The 18119-nt window shown below is 40.1% G+C and overlaps 1 protein-coding gene across 1 annotated transcript; it reads left to right on the top strand.

The window, feature by feature from the left end:
* The first annotated feature begins 7845 nt into the window (after positions 1 to 7845).
* Positions 7846 to 17348, top strand: slc6a4b (solute carrier family 6 member 4b). The gene is made up of 13 exons (XM_049579203.1): positions 7846 to 8035; positions 8749 to 8883; positions 9072 to 9291; positions 9447 to 9585; positions 9707 to 9841; positions 11796 to 11899; positions 13276 to 13403; positions 13515 to 13627; positions 14345 to 14476; positions 14589 to 14688; positions 14799 to 14899; positions 16736 to 16903; positions 16988 to 17348. The coding sequence occupies exons 1-13, from the start codon at positions 7846 to 7848 to the stop codon at positions 17066 to 17068; spliced, it is 1746 nt and encodes a 581-aa protein (XP_049435160.1). The 3' UTR covers positions 17069 to 17348.
* The last annotated feature ends 771 nt before the right edge of the window (positions 17349 to 18119 follow it).

Below are 18119 nucleotides of genomic sequence, written 5' to 3'. Positions count from 1 at the left end.
TACACACGCCTCTTAAAGACACATGCAGGGCTGCCATTGGTGGTCCAAGTAGCCTAGAGAGCAGGCAAAGAAAGCAAAGATGGATATCTAGCATTAAAAAAATAATTTTTCTTCAGATATAGTTGTTTACTTTAGGAATAGTGCTCCACATTTTTTAAATTAAACTTCACTGATTCAAGGAGACATCATGGGGTTAACTCCCTGTTGTGATGTTGTCTCTGCACCGATATTTTATAAAGACATTCAGTGCAATTAAAAAAATGAACTGAAAACGAACGGGTACATATAATACATGGAAGAGGGAGGCATGTGCTTGTTGCAAATTAAACTGAAAACATTATGTCATTACGCCATCTTGTGGTCTTACTATGGAAAGACTGGGACACCAAATTTTAAAATGAACCAGAAACTGTATCTGCAAATCACACACATCACATTGATCAGGGAAAAAAAGTAATTTATCTAGTTAAATCATTCAGCAGTTATTGATCTCAGCGTGTACCATCCCTAAAAATGTGATTCAGCATCTATGATGTACCAGAAATTGTATACACTGCATTTCAAAGCAAATATGCTCCACCTGCTCCACTTGTTCCACACTCAGGAAAAGTGTCAAGAGTTCAAAACTTGGGATGTATCAGGTCAAATTTCTGGTTTAATGTTATTACTGATGATAAACAAAACACTTTAAATATGTTTATTATACAATCATCATGCTTCACTATATTAAAATATAACAGATATTAATGCTGATGGACATTTAGTAACTTTACTTCAACACTTTTGTTTAAGAAAATATTGTAAATGGCAAGAAATTCTGCAGCATGTTCAGCTCTCCTTATTCCCCTGTAATGGTTGCACAAAAGCAATGTCACATATTGTCCAGAAGATGGCGACTGTGTCATTTTTTGATGCCCAAGACCCAAAAAGAACAAAAAATTCCACAGACTCTAATTTTTCACATTGACTCTAAAGAAGAATCAGTCTCGCCATCTAACAACGATCACTACATGTAAGTGTGTGTTATATATGAGTGAGAACATGTTCAGGAAAACCTTTGTCTGAGACAGATTATGTGCAGCAGGGGTTGGTTGGCTTCAGCGCACCGGAGTGTGGAGTTTCTCTGGGCCATGAGTCCACCTCTGCCTGCAGGACTGAGCTGTCAGGTAGATCAGGTGGTGAAAGGATGGAGGGATAACACAGGCTGACAGACTATGAGGAGCGGGGCCGGACCCCCCCGTAATGCTCCCCTCATAGTTTCAGAGCCAACAAAATCCATGTGTTCATTCTGTGGATGAACAAGATGTGAATCATTGTCCTGTAGTCCTAAAGCTTAAGCTCTGTAATCACTTGCTGAGACCTGTAATCTTACAATTTTGCATGACCAAACAACAATAACACTATTCAGACATCCAGGTGTTATTAGAGGGTGTAAAATACTAATTCAAAATATAAAAGGAGCAGTTTTTGTTTCCTTAGCTGAATAGAAGGAGCCATCTTCCTGCCTCATTATGACAACGAGGCTTTGGCTCCTTTTTTCTCTATTTTTCTAACCAGCCTTCCTCTTCAACCCAGGATTCCCTCCATGGGATGACTCACACCTTACAGTGGCTTTAGATAATGTGAGGTAATAGCATGTCTTATTAAATGCCACACCAGGACTTCTGCCTGAGTAAACAACACACCACAGCTCCTCTCCGGCTCGCCTTTGCTTACTTGTCAATGAGAAAACAACAGTATTTATTTGTATGGGTTTGTTGGTTCAGAGCTCTGAATAAACAACAGCATTTATTTGCAGTAAACAGTGAAATGGGTGATCTGCGGGAACATAGATGCGACTGTGTGAAGTGATGCTGTCATATTTTCGCACAGGATCCAAACTCCAGAAGAGCTCAGGAGACAGTAGAGATGAGAATAATTTATAGAGTTGCCAAAAGAAAACAGTTCAAAGAAAAATCCTAAATTTGAGAAAGAACCATGTTGTGTCATGTCCATGTCTGTTTGTCTGTCAGCACAGAGGGCCAACATGCACATGTCCATGTGTGATTAGAGTCGACATGCTCTAACAGGCACCAGGGCATGCGATGGAAGCTCCTGTCAGTCTGATGTTCTTCTGCCCATGTGTGCCAATGCAGATTGACAGGATTGTATGTAAGAGAAGGCCAGTGCTATATGGTTTGTTGTTATGCTGTTATGTTTTTGACCCTCAGGGGCCACCACACCTCGGCTGAGCAACCGCTGCCTTTTTCCCTTGGCTGTTTGTTTACCCTTCTCTGTTCTTGCTCTGGCAGTGAGAAGACATGTTGAAGCTGGAGGAATCAGAACTCTATCTATCTATCTATCTATCTATCTATCTATCTATCTATCTATCTATCTATCAACAAACAGTCTGCATGTCACTGTTCCCCAACTTCAGGTGATGCAGCCGGACAACAGGTCATGTAACATGAGGCGAGACAGTTCGGCTGCCACTTGGCTCTTACGTGACAATTTTATGATGGCTCTGGATGCCTCCTGTCCTATCTCTGTGTCATATCCATTTCCCAAAGTAACCTCATTTGATGCACTCTCTCCTGCGTGTCTGCTGCACTCTGAATATCCAGTTAGCAGCCTTTTCAAAGTGCCCATTGCTAAAAGCGGTGGATTTGATTACAAAGTCTTTTTATTAGGTTTTTCCTAATGAGGGCAGTTAAGCTGCTGTGATGCTATTCTGCTGTCTTCACCAAACTGTATTAACATAGGATCAGGATGCCAAGATGATGCTTTTTATAGCTTTCTACGTCAAACTTCTGGAAGTTTAAATGGACTGACTGCTCATTGGTTGGAACAGCACCTTGATCTTTATACCTATTTAACTTTTTTTCTCCAGCTTTGACCCATCTGATTATTAGCTTTATATTGTTTAATTTATTTTACCTCTCTTTTTATGTACGAGTTTTGTCTTGATTTTGTCTTTTATTGTGAAGCACTTTCTGATGTCTGATATAACAAGTGCCATATAAATTTTACTCTATGAAGCGTACATGGAAAGATGTATATAAAGATGGACATGGTAAAAGTCTCTAACTTAACATTTAGAGGCTTGACAGCAGAGGTGGAACCAAGTGTTGTTTTGGAAATCACAAGTAAGTCTCAAGTCTTTGCACTCAAGTTCCAGGTCAAGAATGGGCCCTTATGAGTGACTGCCACCTTGGAAATATGCCTGTTTTCAAAGAAGAACTCATTAAATCACAAACAGAAGCATTTGCTATATATGATCTTAAAAAAGGCAAACACATCTCTGTCATATTTTTTTTCCTTTTTTGTAAAATAGTCAATAGCATCTATAACAAAATTAAATGCTTATTACAAATAAACTTTTCAATTGTTAAATGAAATTAATCATTTCTCATTTTCATTCGTATTTTTTGTGATATACAGATATGCAATAATGACTGCTGGCTAATATGTACAGTACAGGCCAAAAGTTTGGACACACCTTCTCATTCAATGCGTTTTCTTTATTTTCATGACTATTTACATTGTAGATTCTCACTGAAGGCATCAAAACTATGAATGAACACATGTGGAGTTATGTACTTAACAAAAAAAGGTGAAATAACTGAAAACATATTTTATATTCTAGTTTCTTCAAAATAGCCACCTTTTGCTCTAATTACTGCTTTGCACACTCTTGGCATTCTCTCCATGAGCTTCAAGAGGTAGTCACCTGAAATGGTTTTCCAACAGTCTTGAAGGAGTTCCCAGAGGTGTTTAGCACTTGTTGGCCCCTTTGCCTTCACTCTGCGGTCCAGCTCACCCCAGACCATCTCGATTGGGTTCAGGTCCGGTGACTGTGGAGGCCAGGTCATCTGCCGCAGCACTCCATCACTCTCCTTCTTGGTCAAATAGCCCTTACACAGCCTGGAGGTGTGTTTGGGGTCATTGTCCTGTTGAAAAATAAATGATCGTCCAACTAAACGCAAACCGGATGGGATGGCATGTCGCTGCAGGATGCTGTGGTAGCCATGCTGGTTCAGTGTGCCTTCAATTTTGAATAAATCCCCAACAGTGTCACCAGCAAAACACCCCCACACCATCACACCTCCTCCTCCATGCTTCACAGTGGGAACCAGGCATGTGGAATCCATCCGATCACCTTTTCTGCGTCTCACTAAGACACGGTGGTTGGAACCAAAGATCTCAAATTTGGACTCATCAGACCAAAGCACAGATTTCCACTGGTCTAATGTCCATTCCTTGTGTTTCTTGGCCCAAACAAATCTCTTCTGCTTGTTGCCTCTCCTTAGCAGTGGTTTCCTAGCAGCTATTTGACCATGAAGGCCTGATTCGCGCAGTCTCCTCTTAACAGTTGTTCTAGAGATGGGTCTGCTGCTAGAACTCTGTGTGGCATTCATCTGGTCTCTGATCTGAGCTGCTGTTAACTTGCGATTTCTGAGGCTGGTGACTCGGATGAACGTATCCTCAGAAGCAGAGGTGACTCTTGGTCTTCCTTTCCTGGGTCGGTCCTCATGTGTGCCAGTTTCGTTGTAGCGCTTGATGGTTTTTGCGACTCCACTTGGGGACACATTTAAAGTTTTGCAATTTTCCGGACTGACTGACCTTCATTTCTTAAAGTAATGATGGCCACTCGTTTTTCTTTAGTTAGCTGATTGGTTCTTGCCATAATATGAATTTTAACAGTTGTCCAATAGGGCTGTCGGCTGTGTATTAACCTGACTTCTGCACAACACAACTGATGGTCCCAACCCCATTGATAAAGCAAGAAATTCCACTAATTAACCCTGATAAGGCACACCTGTGAAGTGGAAACCATTTCAGGTGACTACCTCTTGAAGCTCATGGAGAGAATGCCAAGAGTGTGCAAAGCAGTAATCAGAGCAAAGGGTGGCTATTTTGAAGAAACTAGAATATAAAACATGTTTTCAGTTATTTCACCTTTTTTTGTTAAGTACATAATTCCACATGTGTTCATTCATAGTTTTGATGCCTTCAGTGAGAATCTACAATGTAAATAGTCATGAAAATAAAGAAAACGCATTGAATGAGAAGGTGTGTCCAAACTTTTGGCCTGTACTGTATGTATGTATGTAGTCCGATGGCAAGTGTCAATGTGCATGATAGCCTACACTATTGGGCCCCTCATAGTAGCATGCACTGAGGCCCGTCATAACTACCTATGCCACTTTTCCTGCAGCTTGACTGGATGCTCTCGGATCGGTTCAAACAAAGTGGATCGAGGGAATTAGGTGTTGACTTGCTTGGGATGAATCGCGTTAATGTTAGCTGAGTCAGGCAATGAAGGGAAATTATTTGATTCATGGCTCACTTTGTAAATAACTTTTTAATCTTTGGGCTTGGGGGAAGGTCTCAAGTGTTTTCAAGTCAAAAGGCTAATCTGAGTGAAGTCACAAGTCATTGGTGTTGAAATACAAGTCAAGTGCAAGTCCTTTTTGCTTTTGTCAAGTCAAGTTTAAAGTAGTGAAATTTGTGACTTGAGTCTTACTTGAGTCCAAGTCATGTGACTCCAGTCCACACATCTGCTTGGTAGCATGTAGAAGCAGCAAAATCATGTTAGACAGCTTCAGAGTAGCTAATAAATGGACCCTGTGGTAAAACTGTTTTCTCAACTCTTCAAGTTCATCACAGACTTTTAAATTTTATATCAAAATGTAGCTGATTTATTTCTCTACTAACTAGAATTAACACATATCCAATATCTCTATCTAACGGAGGTTAACAACACTTTGAATCCACAAACCACGTATTTACTTCTTTACTTTCAATACTATAAAAATTAAATGTCACCCTCACCAGAAACGTTAGTGACTTTCAGCTATTTTGACATAGTACACTGCCCAAAAAAATAAGGGCACACTTAATGGTCACAGCATAACAAAAAGTCAAGCAAACTCAATCTGTCCATTTAGGAAGCACAAGTGATTGTGAAACAGTTTCACCTGCTTTGGTGCAAATGAAAGTGACAACTGGTGCAATGGAGAGGCAAAAGCAAGACAAGGTTGCACAGGTAGTCCAGCTCCTCCAGGATGGCACATCCATACGTGCAGTCACAAGACAGTTTGCTGTGTCTCCCAGCACAGTCTGAAGACCTTGGAGGAGAAACCAAGAGACCAGCTGTTACATGAGGAGAGCTGGACAGGGCCGTTGCCGGGCAGCAACCCAACAACAGGACCAGTATCTGCTCCTTTGTGTGAGGAGCAACAGGAGGAGCACTGCCAGAGCCCTACAACATGACCTCCAGCAGCTACTGGTGTGCATGTTTCTGACCAAACTGTCAGAAACAGACTCCATGTTGGTGGCATGAGGACCCGATGTCCTCTAGTGGGACCTCTGCTCACAGCCCAGCAGCGTGCGGCTCCATTGGCATTCGTAAGAGAATATCAGAATTGGCAGGTCCACCACTGGCGCCCCGTTCTCTTCACAGATGGGAGCAGGTTCACACTGAGCACATGTGACAGAAGTGAAAGAGTCTGGAGATGCTGTGGTGAACGTTATGCTGCCTGTAACATCATCCAGCATGACCAGTTTGGTGGTGGGTCAGTGATGGTCTGTGGAGGCATATCTTTGGAGGGTCACAAAGACCTCCATGTCATAGCCAGCAGTACCCTGACTGCTGTTAGGTACCGGGATGAAATCCTCAGAGCGATTGTCAGACCTCACACATGGTGCAGTGGGCCCTGGGTTCCTCCTGGTGCAGGACAATGCCCGGCTTCATGTGGCCAGAGTGTGTAGGCAGTTTCTGGATGATGAAGGCACTGATGCCATTGACCCTCAGACTGTCCAGGAGCTCACTGATGCCCTGATCCAGTTCTGGGAGGAGATCCCATAGGACACCATCCACTGATTCATCAGAAGCATGCCCAGACGTTGTCAGTGTAGTTAAGTACAGGTAAAGATAGCAAATGGTTAAAGTTTCATTTTTTCCTCTGACCTTCATAGGACCAGAAGATAGCTGTGTGCCAACCAACCCCAGTCTCCCCTATGTGTATTGTGGTTGTGTGACTAAAGAGCTCTTATCATTGTGACTGAAGGATGATGAACAGCAGACATAAATCTTGATAACCATAACCTCAGTAGCCTATTTAATTTGTTGGGCCTCCTGTTGCTTTATCAGAATAAAATTATATTTTATCATATACTCACTGTGAAAACCAACAGAACATGTAGAGGCTTGGCCACAATGATCCTTGTTTTTCATACAGTACTGGAGTATCAGAACTCTAATAGCCTTAAAATGTCTTATTTCCCATTGAAAGGGACCTAAAACCTCATGGGAATTATATATTCAAAGCTTCTTGTTAAATATTAGAAAGTCAAATTCAGTAATTTGGTAAAAGGTGCCCATGGTGAACTCTGCTTGTCACATCATCGTCACTGAACGTTGATTATCCTGATAACAAGCAGCTTTTTCTCTACTAGACATGCCGCTGCTCTTAAATTTGAATCAAATGGGATTTTGCCAAAAGCACTTCATGAATTCGGAAAAAAAAAAAAAGATGAAAACTGAGCAAAGCTGCAGTCTTGTCAGTCTAAACTAACCTAACTTACCCACAACCATTTTACTGATCAGCAGGAACACATGGGACTTCCAGATCCGCTTGAGCTTTTTGGTTCAAACTGTACTCAAAGTGATGTCAGTAAAAAAACCCCTCTGTGCCTCGCCTCTCTTTCTGTACTAACAGGTATCCCCAAGTGTCCGCTGCAGCCCCACCAACTCCTCCCACTCCTCCCTGTCATCATCACAGGAGAAACATCCTCCTCTCTGTGGAGCTGCTCCTCTGACTGACTTTTCACAGTCCGATGCCCCGACAGGACTCAGCAGTCATGGCCCACCAAGGCTCCCCGAACCCCGGCTACAGCTCCAACAACGCGGTCCCGGTGCCGGTCATCACTCAGACGGACTCCCGGGACAAATGGAGCAAAAAAATGGATTTTCTCTTGTCTGTCATTGGCTTTGCTGTGGACCTGGGTAATGTTTGGAGATTTCCATACGTATGTTATCAAAACGGTGGCGGTAAGTGGTTTAGACATTTTAAACCAGGTCATTCAGCCTTATTTCACAAGTTTAGATTTGTGTAACTTGAAATCTAATGCAAGGATCAACTTGGCAAACACTTATGTTTTCTTAAAATCGATTTAACCTCGGAATTTGAGCTCAAAGTGGCTTTAAAATGATCCAGAAAACACTCTGAAGCTGCGCATCTGGGGGCAGAAACTGTCCATGGTGCTGAAGTGCGCATCTGTAGCCTTCACGTTATTAAGAAAAAAAGTCCACTGAAAAGTTTTTACAATTTTCCCATGACGTAGCTTGTATCTGTTTTTCTGTGCTCAATTTTTTATTTTTTTTTTAAACAACAGGAGCTTCACACATTCAAGCTTTTTATGACCAAAAAATGACAATTTAAAGTGAATAATTCCACATAAAAGTGTTGCTCAGATTGGTTCAGTCATGTATTTTGTTTGGAAAGGGTTGTGCTTTTACTCAAAATTTTTTTTAACATCGGCTACATTACAACAGCCAATCTGGTTGTAAGGAAAGACAAGGCACTTGAGACATAAAAAGGCATTAAGACAAGATTTAATGGACAAGTAAAACATCCAAACAGGACTGAAGAATCATAATTAGAAGATAAAGATGGTTTAAAACCAAATAAACAGATTTCGTAGTCATCATGACCTTCATGTTAAAGCCCCACATAATCTGCACTCTCATTCATCTCTGTGCAGGTGCTTTCCTCATCCCCTACATTTTGATGGCCATCTTTGGTGGTGTGCCACTCTTTTACATGGAGCTGGCACTGGGACAGTTCCACAGAACCGGAGCCATATCCATATGGAAACACATCTGTCCCATTTTCAAAGGTGAGGCCTCACGCTGTGTTGCTCAGCAGCAGCTATTCAGATGGGTACTGTGCGACTCAGTGATGGGATTATACTCATTTTGATCTTCTATCTTCATGTTGTTCAGTTTTAATTCTGTAAATCTATCTTCAAAGAGAGCCATAGTTCACAGGTGACTTTCTCCTCTGAATGCCCTTCTTCTGTTTCAGGTATAGGATATGCCATTTGTATCATTGCCCTCTATGTGTCCTTCTACTACAACACCATCATCGCCTGGGCCCTCTTCTACTTCTATTCCTCTTTCTCCACCATCTTGCCTTGGACGAACTGCGACAATGTGTGGAACACTCCCGACTGCACCAACTATTTTGGCATGGATAACGTCACCTGGACGAATAAATCCAGGTCTCCGGCAGAGGAATTTTACACGTAAGTGCATGTAAGTGTGAGTAACAGAAACCACATACTGTATATAAATAGCTTTACAGTAACGCTCTACACAGATATGGTCGCTGGTGATTTTGTGAGGAGCATGTTGTGTTGCATGCTGAGACTGCGATGCTTTATGTGTTTGATCATTACAGGAGGAATGTTCTTGAGATCCACAAGTCATCAGGGCTGAAAAACGTTGGGGGTGTTCGCTGGCAGTTGATGCTCTGCCTTTTTCTCATTTTCACCATTGTATACTTCAGCCTGTGGAAGGGCGTGAAGACCTCAGGAAAGGTAATGATACTTATATCGTAACAACACAGAAGATTATTGTGTATCCACTTTACTTTAGTCACATACTGTATCTATGATCCTTGTATTTCTCCTCCTGATTCATCTCTTTCTTCCACACCAGGTAGTGTGGGTGACGGCCACCTTGCCCTACATTGTGCTTTTCATCTTGCTAATTCGAGGCGCCACTCTGCCAGGAGCCTGGAGAGGTGTGGTGTTTTACCTGAAACCCCAGTGGGGGAAGCTGCTGGAGACCAGTGTGAGTTGTACAAAGCTGGTCAGCCAGCTGGTTTGTCAGAGAAGGAGGCAATTCCCACATCTCTAACACGAAAAACATGGTCATGCCTCATAGGTTTGGTTCCTTGAGAATCTTATTTTATACTCGTGATTTAAAAGATCCATATCAAAGCAATTACAGAATAATTTCTCAGGCAGTGAAAAAACAGAAGAGTCATAAGCTTAAATACATATCAATATAAATAATCGGAGCAATCTTTGTTTGCTTCAGGGAGTGGGAAATTATTCATCACTGCATCAGTTTAATAATAAATAAATGTTACTTAGATTTTTTTTTCATATATAAATTTGACCCATTATTTTTATCTATTTCAACAGACGTGGGCATGTATTTCCAAAGCAGTTACTTTGAATATTCTTAACAGATATTCATATATTTGACCCACCATTTCACTCAGAGAATTTTCACCTGAAGTACAAATTTCTGCAAAACAAAAATGTAATGATAAGCTCCATTTTACAGCATGTAACTTCCCAAAAGGACTTTAACTCAGGACAAGGCCAAATGATACGACTAAGATGTTAAGGAGTTCTTGATTGAACTCGCTGGACTGATGTAATAAAATAACACATCTGGATCTTCATGCATGAGAGGCAGTAGTTTAACACGCTGGCTCCCAACCTGGGGGTCCTGAGCCCCCTGAGGGTCATCAAAGCTTCGCAGGGGGTCATGAGGCCTTCCTGATTTTAAGAGGTGTAAGAAAACTTTATTAAATAAATACAGTTAATCTATATGTGAGCATATCATTTATTTCTGTTAAGAAAACTTTTAGATTATTATTCAGGATATAAACTGGCCTCCCAAAATCTCAAAGGATAAAGGCACGATGAAGACCTGAACTCAAGCTATATTCACAGAACCTTCACTTACTGCTAAACAGCCTCATCCCGCATTAGAAAAAATACAATGCAGTATGCGGTTAAAACAACCAAAGAGGTAAGGAACAATGGACGAGTGTCAGGCAGAGGAAAACAAGTATGTATGATTGTTAAAGATAAAACATATATAACAATACAGACTGAGAATCATATGAAAAGGTTCTAAAAATATCAGGAAACTCATGTCTGGTGTAATATTCACAGGAAATAATCCGCTCAAAATTCATGTAAGTGTTTTACACAAACTTCCTGCAGATATTGCATTCATTATTTAGGTCAGTTGTTCTGTGTTTTCATTGTTACACATTGAATATAATATGAAATATCCATAAAATATGTCACTTAGTCATTCTACTCAATGAAATAAAAGGAGTCTCTTAAGGTAAAAGGTTGGAAACCACTGCTTTAATATAGATCATCATACATTTCTACTCACTACTCCATTGAAGATCTGCCTATCCATATATGTATATATATTTATATATTTAGATCTATTAAAACGTCCTCTTGCTCTCCGTCTCACTGCGGTTGTTTGCCAAACATGTGTGAGCGCTTTGGTTTGAAGGGAATATGGATGAGACTAAATGAGATGCATAAATAAGCCACAGAGCAGGATAATAAGATGCATAATTGGTTTAGATTTTCTGCCCATTAACAAAGGCCTCCCTTTCTGTCTCACTCACCGATATCCAATGCTGCCCTCTTCTTTTTAATGCCGAATGCACGCTGCTCTTCAGATCTCCCTGCGTACAGCTGTGCGGCAACTAGATTTCTGTATGAGTGACACAACACCTCTCCTGCTTGGTAAATTATACGGCGGGATCAGAGCACAAAAATAAAAAATGAAAATGTGAAGTTATTCATTTTATTTGGAGGGTGACATCAAATCCCTGAAAGGAAACACCTGGCAAAAAAAAACAGAAATACTGTAGGCTATTTTTATGCTTTTAAATGCCCATAGAAACCTGTAGCATCCCAGAACGTGTAGTCTCAGATGGTGTAATATCTCTTTCTGTCCCTCTCTGTGTGTTCTCTAGGTGTGGGTGGATGCTGCTGCTCAGATATTCTTCTCTCTGGGGCCCGGGTTCGGGGTGCTCCTGGCTCTGTCCAGCTACAACCCTTTCACAAATAACTGCTATCGGTAAGAGCCGAGCTTTAATGTGGACCCACGACACACTGAGTCATGATGTGAACCCACATTTGTGGCTTGACCACAGTTTGATAAGTAGAGGCAGAGAGTCCAGATAAAAGGCTGAAAGCTTTGTACACTCTATGCACAGAAATCACATCTCCTGTTGAATTTAAGGATGGAGTGTAACGACTGTAGTGCGCAGTATGCGGCCAATACCAAAAGAGCAGCTGTGGGATTTATTGCTCATGCTTTAAATAAGATGGTGTGTGGTTGAGACAATGTTATCAGAGGCAGGAGTGGTGAATACTACATGGTGGGTATAAATGCCAAGCTGTACACAGGAGGAGAAATTAAACTGTACACTCCCAGTATGACTGATAGTGTGTGTGGCTGATGTGATTAATAGAGCAGAGTGGCATGTGAGGGAACAGTAGTAAACACACAAATCATGAATGAAACTGGAGACTGTCGATTCTTTACCAATCCAACATTTTCCAAACACAGTACAAAGATGTCAGCGTCAATCCCAAGTGGGATCTGGGGTTTCCTGATTGTATAGAGATTATAGATTATATAAATCAAATAAATACATAAATAAATAAAATAAAGTAAGATAAGATAAGATAAGATAAGATAAGATAAGATAAAATAATGGTCATGGAGTTTGTTTTGGAATTGTTTGTCATTATTTTATTGGAGGTTTTTACATTGCAAGTTATCAGTTTTGTAAAATAAATAAAAAAAATAAAAACAAAATAAAATCTTTGAATTTTGTTTTTCATTGAACAGGCATATGGGAACTCATTCTTACCTTTACATTGTCTTCTTTATAACATCAGAAAAGTATATTTCAATTCCCTCTGGCTCAAAACATTGTTTTTTCTCAATGTAAAAACAAAAATTACTTACAGGAAGTCCTTCAGGTCCCTAAGTTTTAACACAGATGTTTATTTATTTATCTAAAACCCTTTCTATATAATTCTGCAGATGCTGCCTGGAGATGGAGAATTTCCCTTTGCTAAAAGCATGCTGCTGATTGTCACTTGCTGATTACTCCACAGACTGTTTACATCTCTCTTTACATCATGAACACACAACATGCATCTTTCAGTAGAATATTCCTCATTAGTATTGTTGTGAGGTGTCAATGGTTTCTAGCCAGGAGTATCCTCATGTTTCAGACACAGAGCTGAAGAGAAAACATAAAGGATCCCATTAAACAAAGGTCGGAAGGGTCAGCAAAATACTGAGCAGGTCACACATCAGACAGCAACTCTTTGGAACAGCGTCTCTGTTAGAAATAAAAAATGTTTAAAGAAGAATTGTATGAATGGCGATTGTTATGCCACATGTCATTGAGCAGGGTTTCATTTCCTCCTCAACAGTGACGCCATTGTGACCAGTTTGGTGAACTGTCTGACGAGCTTTGTGTCAGGGTTCGTGATCTTCACAGTGCTGGGCTACATGGCAGAGATGAGGAAGGTTGAGGTGGAGGATGTAGCCAGGGATAAAGGTCAGCGAATTAGTTTTATACTTGAAATCATGAAAAGATAAAAGATAAAACCCAATTATGAATCACATGCTGATCCTGATCTCTTCATATTCAATATATTCACACTTCCAGGACCAAGTTTACTCTTCATCACGTACCCAGAAGCCATTGCAAACATGATGGGTTCGACTTTCTTTGCAATCATCTTCTTTGTGATGATGATCACGTTGGGACTGGACAGCACGGTATGAACTGTGAACTGATGTTAATTTTACTGGAATGTAATTTTTTACCTGACATAAAGCATTCAAATTGATGTAATGCATTGAAATAGCTACAAGCTACAATATAATATTGTGTATTTTAAAGGAAGACTTCACCCACAGATTGACCATTTATGTATCAGTTACTCACCCTGTGTTACCTTGAATTCACAATGAAAATTTTGTTTTTCTCGCATCTCTCCACATTGAACTTAGAATCCAAAAACAGAGAGAATTCTTGATAAACTGAAGTACAAGGGGGTTTGTATATAACAACAGCAAAAAACATCTGTTTACAAGCTCTCACACAAATTGTGCAGTATAATCCAAGTCTCATATATCCAGTCGTATGCTTAGTTCCTGTAAACATACAGTTTTACTAAAATGTCACTATCTAAAACACTTAGGCATGGTCAAGCGCATGTGTTTGAACTCTGCTTGTGCATTCAACCGAGCAGAACACACACACACTTGCCCAGGTGTGCTACTCATCCGTGCATGACACTGTTTTTGCAGAGGTGCATTTATTTATTTTATTTCCATTTATTTTAATTCATCAAGAATGCTTGCGTGCTTCTTCATTCACCACTGAGAAAAAAGAGTTTTCCTGACAAGGAATTCAAGGAAACAGGGGTTGAGTCGTGGGTGAAATATTCCTTTCAACTTTCCAACATTAACAGCGTTCTCTGTGTGTTACAGTTTGGTGGGTTGGAGGCGATCATCACTGCTGTGCTGGATGAATACCCAGATCATTTCTCTCACAGACGTGAACTCTTTGTCCTGGGCTTGGTAGTTGTCTGCTTTTTGGGCTCTCTAAGCACCCTTACAAATGTAAGCTTTTCACATGTTAAATTAGTTTAACTAAAGAGAACAAAATGCAGCCCTTCGTTAGTTCAAATAATTACCCTCAGTCACACTAGTCAGTGTAAATTGTTATCGACAGGGTGGTGCCTATGTGGTGAAGCTGCTGGAGGAGTTCGGAGTAGGACGCTCCATCATAGCCGTGGGTTTCCTTGAGGCCATTGCAGTTTCCTGGTTCTACGGTAAACAAGAGATTATTAACTTTCTTTTATCTGCAACATAAATGGATGACTACTGATAATTGATGATAAAGAACAATGGCTGTGTCTCATGTTTATGTTGTTGCCTTCAGGTATCAAAAGATTCAGCAGTGATGTTCAGGCCATGCTGGGCAAATCTCCAGGATTGTTCTGGAAGGTGTGCTGGGTTGTCATCAGTCCAGCATTTCTAGCGGTGAGACATGAAAAATTCTGATCTTTACAACAACTGGAGCTAAATGTCCATAACAATTCCAAGATTTAGTTAGGTTAGAAAAATAATAAGATAAGAAACACTGAATATGTAAAACAAATCCATCAACAAGAGCCAGTAAGCGTCATCCATTTAAGTCATCCAGAGATCAATGAGCAGAAGTGGACGAGGACAAAACAAGATCAAAAGACGACTGGACCAACGGCCTTTGAAGCCCTAACAGTTGACCCCTCCCCCAACCATGTAGATGAAACCTCCTCTATATGAAATATCTTCCTTGAAAACTTTTTCTACAAGATACATATTGCAAAACACTGAGGTAAATGTCAGCTTCCCTCCTATATGTATATACTTTAATACCTTTGTCTCTTATTTGCATCCATCTCTCTGGTTGGCCTTTTACATTATTACTAAGGGGTGGGAATCCACAACACAATATTATCACCATACTTATGCCATGATACAATATTACTGTAAGTTCAAATATGTAGTGATATGCTGACTATTGTGATAAAATACATTGTGATATATTGGCATTTATTACCTTTCCTCAGCTGTAAATTATGTCCCCAAAGGAAAACTTTGTCAACATCTGTTTAACTAATAAGGTAAAGTTTTCAGTCTGTTCATCTCACTTCAGGGATTTTTTGCAGTAGCAACAAAATATATCTAATGGACTTAAAAGAAGCAATTGATTATATTAGTCTAGTGCAGGGGAAGGCTACCGGTGGCTCTGGAACAGCATGTGGCTCCTGAGCCCCTCTCAAATGGTTCCCTGTGGCTTTGACCAAAAATTAGGCCACATGGAAATGAATCACAGTTTTATTTTATTTTTAATTTATCATTGTTGTAGTCCTAAAGTAATTCCCACACTATCCAACTGTAAAAATGTGTAATCTAATTAAGAATGTTTCATCAACTAAAATGTGAGTCATAGCTAGTTCTACAGCCTGGCGCCGCTTCTCTTAATTTTCCCCAACATCAAGAAATGCATTTCAATTTGAGTCTCCTTAGCAAAGCCAGCTGTGGATTCCAAATCCAGAAAGGAAAAGTGTTGGAGGAAGAACACTAGTAATAGTAGTATGTAGGCAGATTTGTTTACTTTCATTGCAAGGTACCAAATATTCATAAATACCTTACAGCAGAGTAGCCACCTAATGGTAAAACTTATTAATGATCAGACCTATTAGTAATGCTGGTGAGCTCATTCATTTTAGGGTAGCACGGTGGTGTAGTGGTTAGCACTGTCGCCCTTCTGTGCAGAGTTTGCATGTTCTCCCCGTGTCAGCATGGGTTTTCTCCAGGCACTCCAGCTTTTTCCCACAGTCCAAAGACATGCAGGTTAACTGGTGACTCTAAATTGCCCGTAGGTGTGAATGTGAGTGTGAATGGTTGTCGGTTACGGAAATGAATGAATGAATGAATAAAGGGTGTGTGTGTGTTACCTTTATTGTAAGGCGCAAATATATTTTGCGGCTTCAGACAGATGTAATTAATTTTTTTGGACCAAAAATGACTCTTCTGGTAGTAAATGTTGCTGACCCCTGGTCTAGTTGGCTACCTAAAGTTTAATTTGTATCTGTAATATTAATAACTTATCTGATAAAAAAAAAAAAATGATACCATGATATCATGATACTGTGCTGTACCATTTTTTCTCCGCCCCTAATTATCAAACTATCATGACTTCCCCTGATTTTCTTTTACAATGTATGGAGGTGTGACAGATACATTAACGTTCGCTAATACTTTTTCCATTGTAAGAATACAAAATGTACATTTACATATGGAAATATTTTGTATCCCAACTCTTCTCAGTATATTATAGTGAGCTCCCTGCTGAAAGCGCCTCCCCTCACACTATTCGACTATCAGTATCCTGACTGGAGCATCACAGTGGGGTACATCATTGACTTCTCATCCTTCATATGGATCCCCATCTACATGGTCTACAAGCTCGTGTGGACCCCTGGATCTCTCAAACAGGTCGGCTGGAAGAAAAAGAAAAATGAACTTTTGGACACTCACTTTTTCCTTTGAATTAACTTCTGACTGTCTGGTTTTCCACAGAGGTTGGCGGTGTGTCTCAGACCAGAGAGGACCATACCAGACATCCACGCCGACAGCCTCAACATGGCCACTGTGCCATAGAAAGAAAAACACCTTAACACATGAAAAACATCCCTGCTTGTAGTTTCTACTCAAACCACAGTTTAAATTTATGATTTGTGTCCGAACCTGAACATTATCTGACATCACGACTGTTACCTGCTGATGATGTCCAACGTGTCGACTTTCACCGCACATGTGCACGCTGTGAAAAATGGTAAATGCTGCTAAATTTGTAACTCCAAGAAGAACTGAGATAGCAATACTCATCTGTTTTCAGATCTTTAATATGTAGCTTCACATATGCCATTTTCAAGTGTTGTATTTGTGCTGTGTTGTAGGAGTCAGTAGTGATTATAAAAACACAATGGTCTGCTTTTCCCTTAATCAGCTGTCTTTATCTCAGAAGAACAATATGCCAAGGGAAAAACAAACACGTATCTCTATATGTAACATTAGCACATCTTTTCTGTTGCATGAGGCTGTTTCTCTTGTTCAGTTCTATATTTTCTGTAGTTTGTGAAAGGTGAGATGAAACAATGACAACACTAGTGTTGCACTTGAAACAACAGCGAGGTTAACACAGAATAATCATGGCAACAGTGTTTTGTTTGGAAGCCAAACATGACCGTGTTTGCAATTATTTTTCTAATGCCATTATCTCAAGATCACATGTTAATTCGTCATCTCAAGAAAATTAGCTTTGTTATTTAAAGATAATGAGCTAATCACGATTGTCACGAGAAAACAAAATATCATTTCCTCTTATTACTTTCAATGTTTATCAGAGATCAACATGAGTAGATGGGGTCCTGACAACTAGCCACTAGCCGCATTATTCATCAATGCATCAAACTGTACTTCCTACACAGTCTAACACAGGCAGAAATTGCATTGTGTCTTTTTAATGGAAGTAACATTCAGATCAGTCCTCATCAGTCAGTTATGAATCCTCTCCCAATAGTCTTGACAGTTATCTTGAAGGCTGAAACTTGGTGTGATCAACTGAACAAAAGTCAGTTCTTGGATCTCATAATATCTGAAATCTGCCTTTTGTTTTCTCGAGAATCAACATAAATTAACCTGGTGACAC

Source organism: Epinephelus fuscoguttatus, linkage group LG6 (genome assembly GCF_011397635.1).
Source record: "Epinephelus fuscoguttatus linkage group LG6, E.fuscoguttatus.final_Chr_v1".
Lineage (NCBI taxonomy): Eukaryota > Metazoa > Chordata > Actinopteri > Perciformes > Serranidae > Epinephelus > Epinephelus fuscoguttatus.
The sequence above is the reverse complement of the archived record's forward strand: the minus strand, read 5'-3'. Positions and strand labels throughout refer to the sequence as shown.

Coding starts and splice junctions, on each gene's coding strand:
- slc6a4b (XM_049579203.1), top strand. CDS start 7,846: ATGGCCCACCAAGGCTCCCCGAACCCCGGCTACAGCTCCAACAACGCG. Junction 9,842..11,795: donor GGAAGCTGCTGGAGACCAGT/GTGAGTTGTACA, acceptor TGTGTTCTCTAG/GTGTGGGTGGATGCTGCTGC. Junction 13,404..13,514: donor GGATGTAGCCAGGGATAAAG/GTCAGCGAATTA, acceptor TCACACTTCCAG/GACCAAGTTTACTCTTCATC.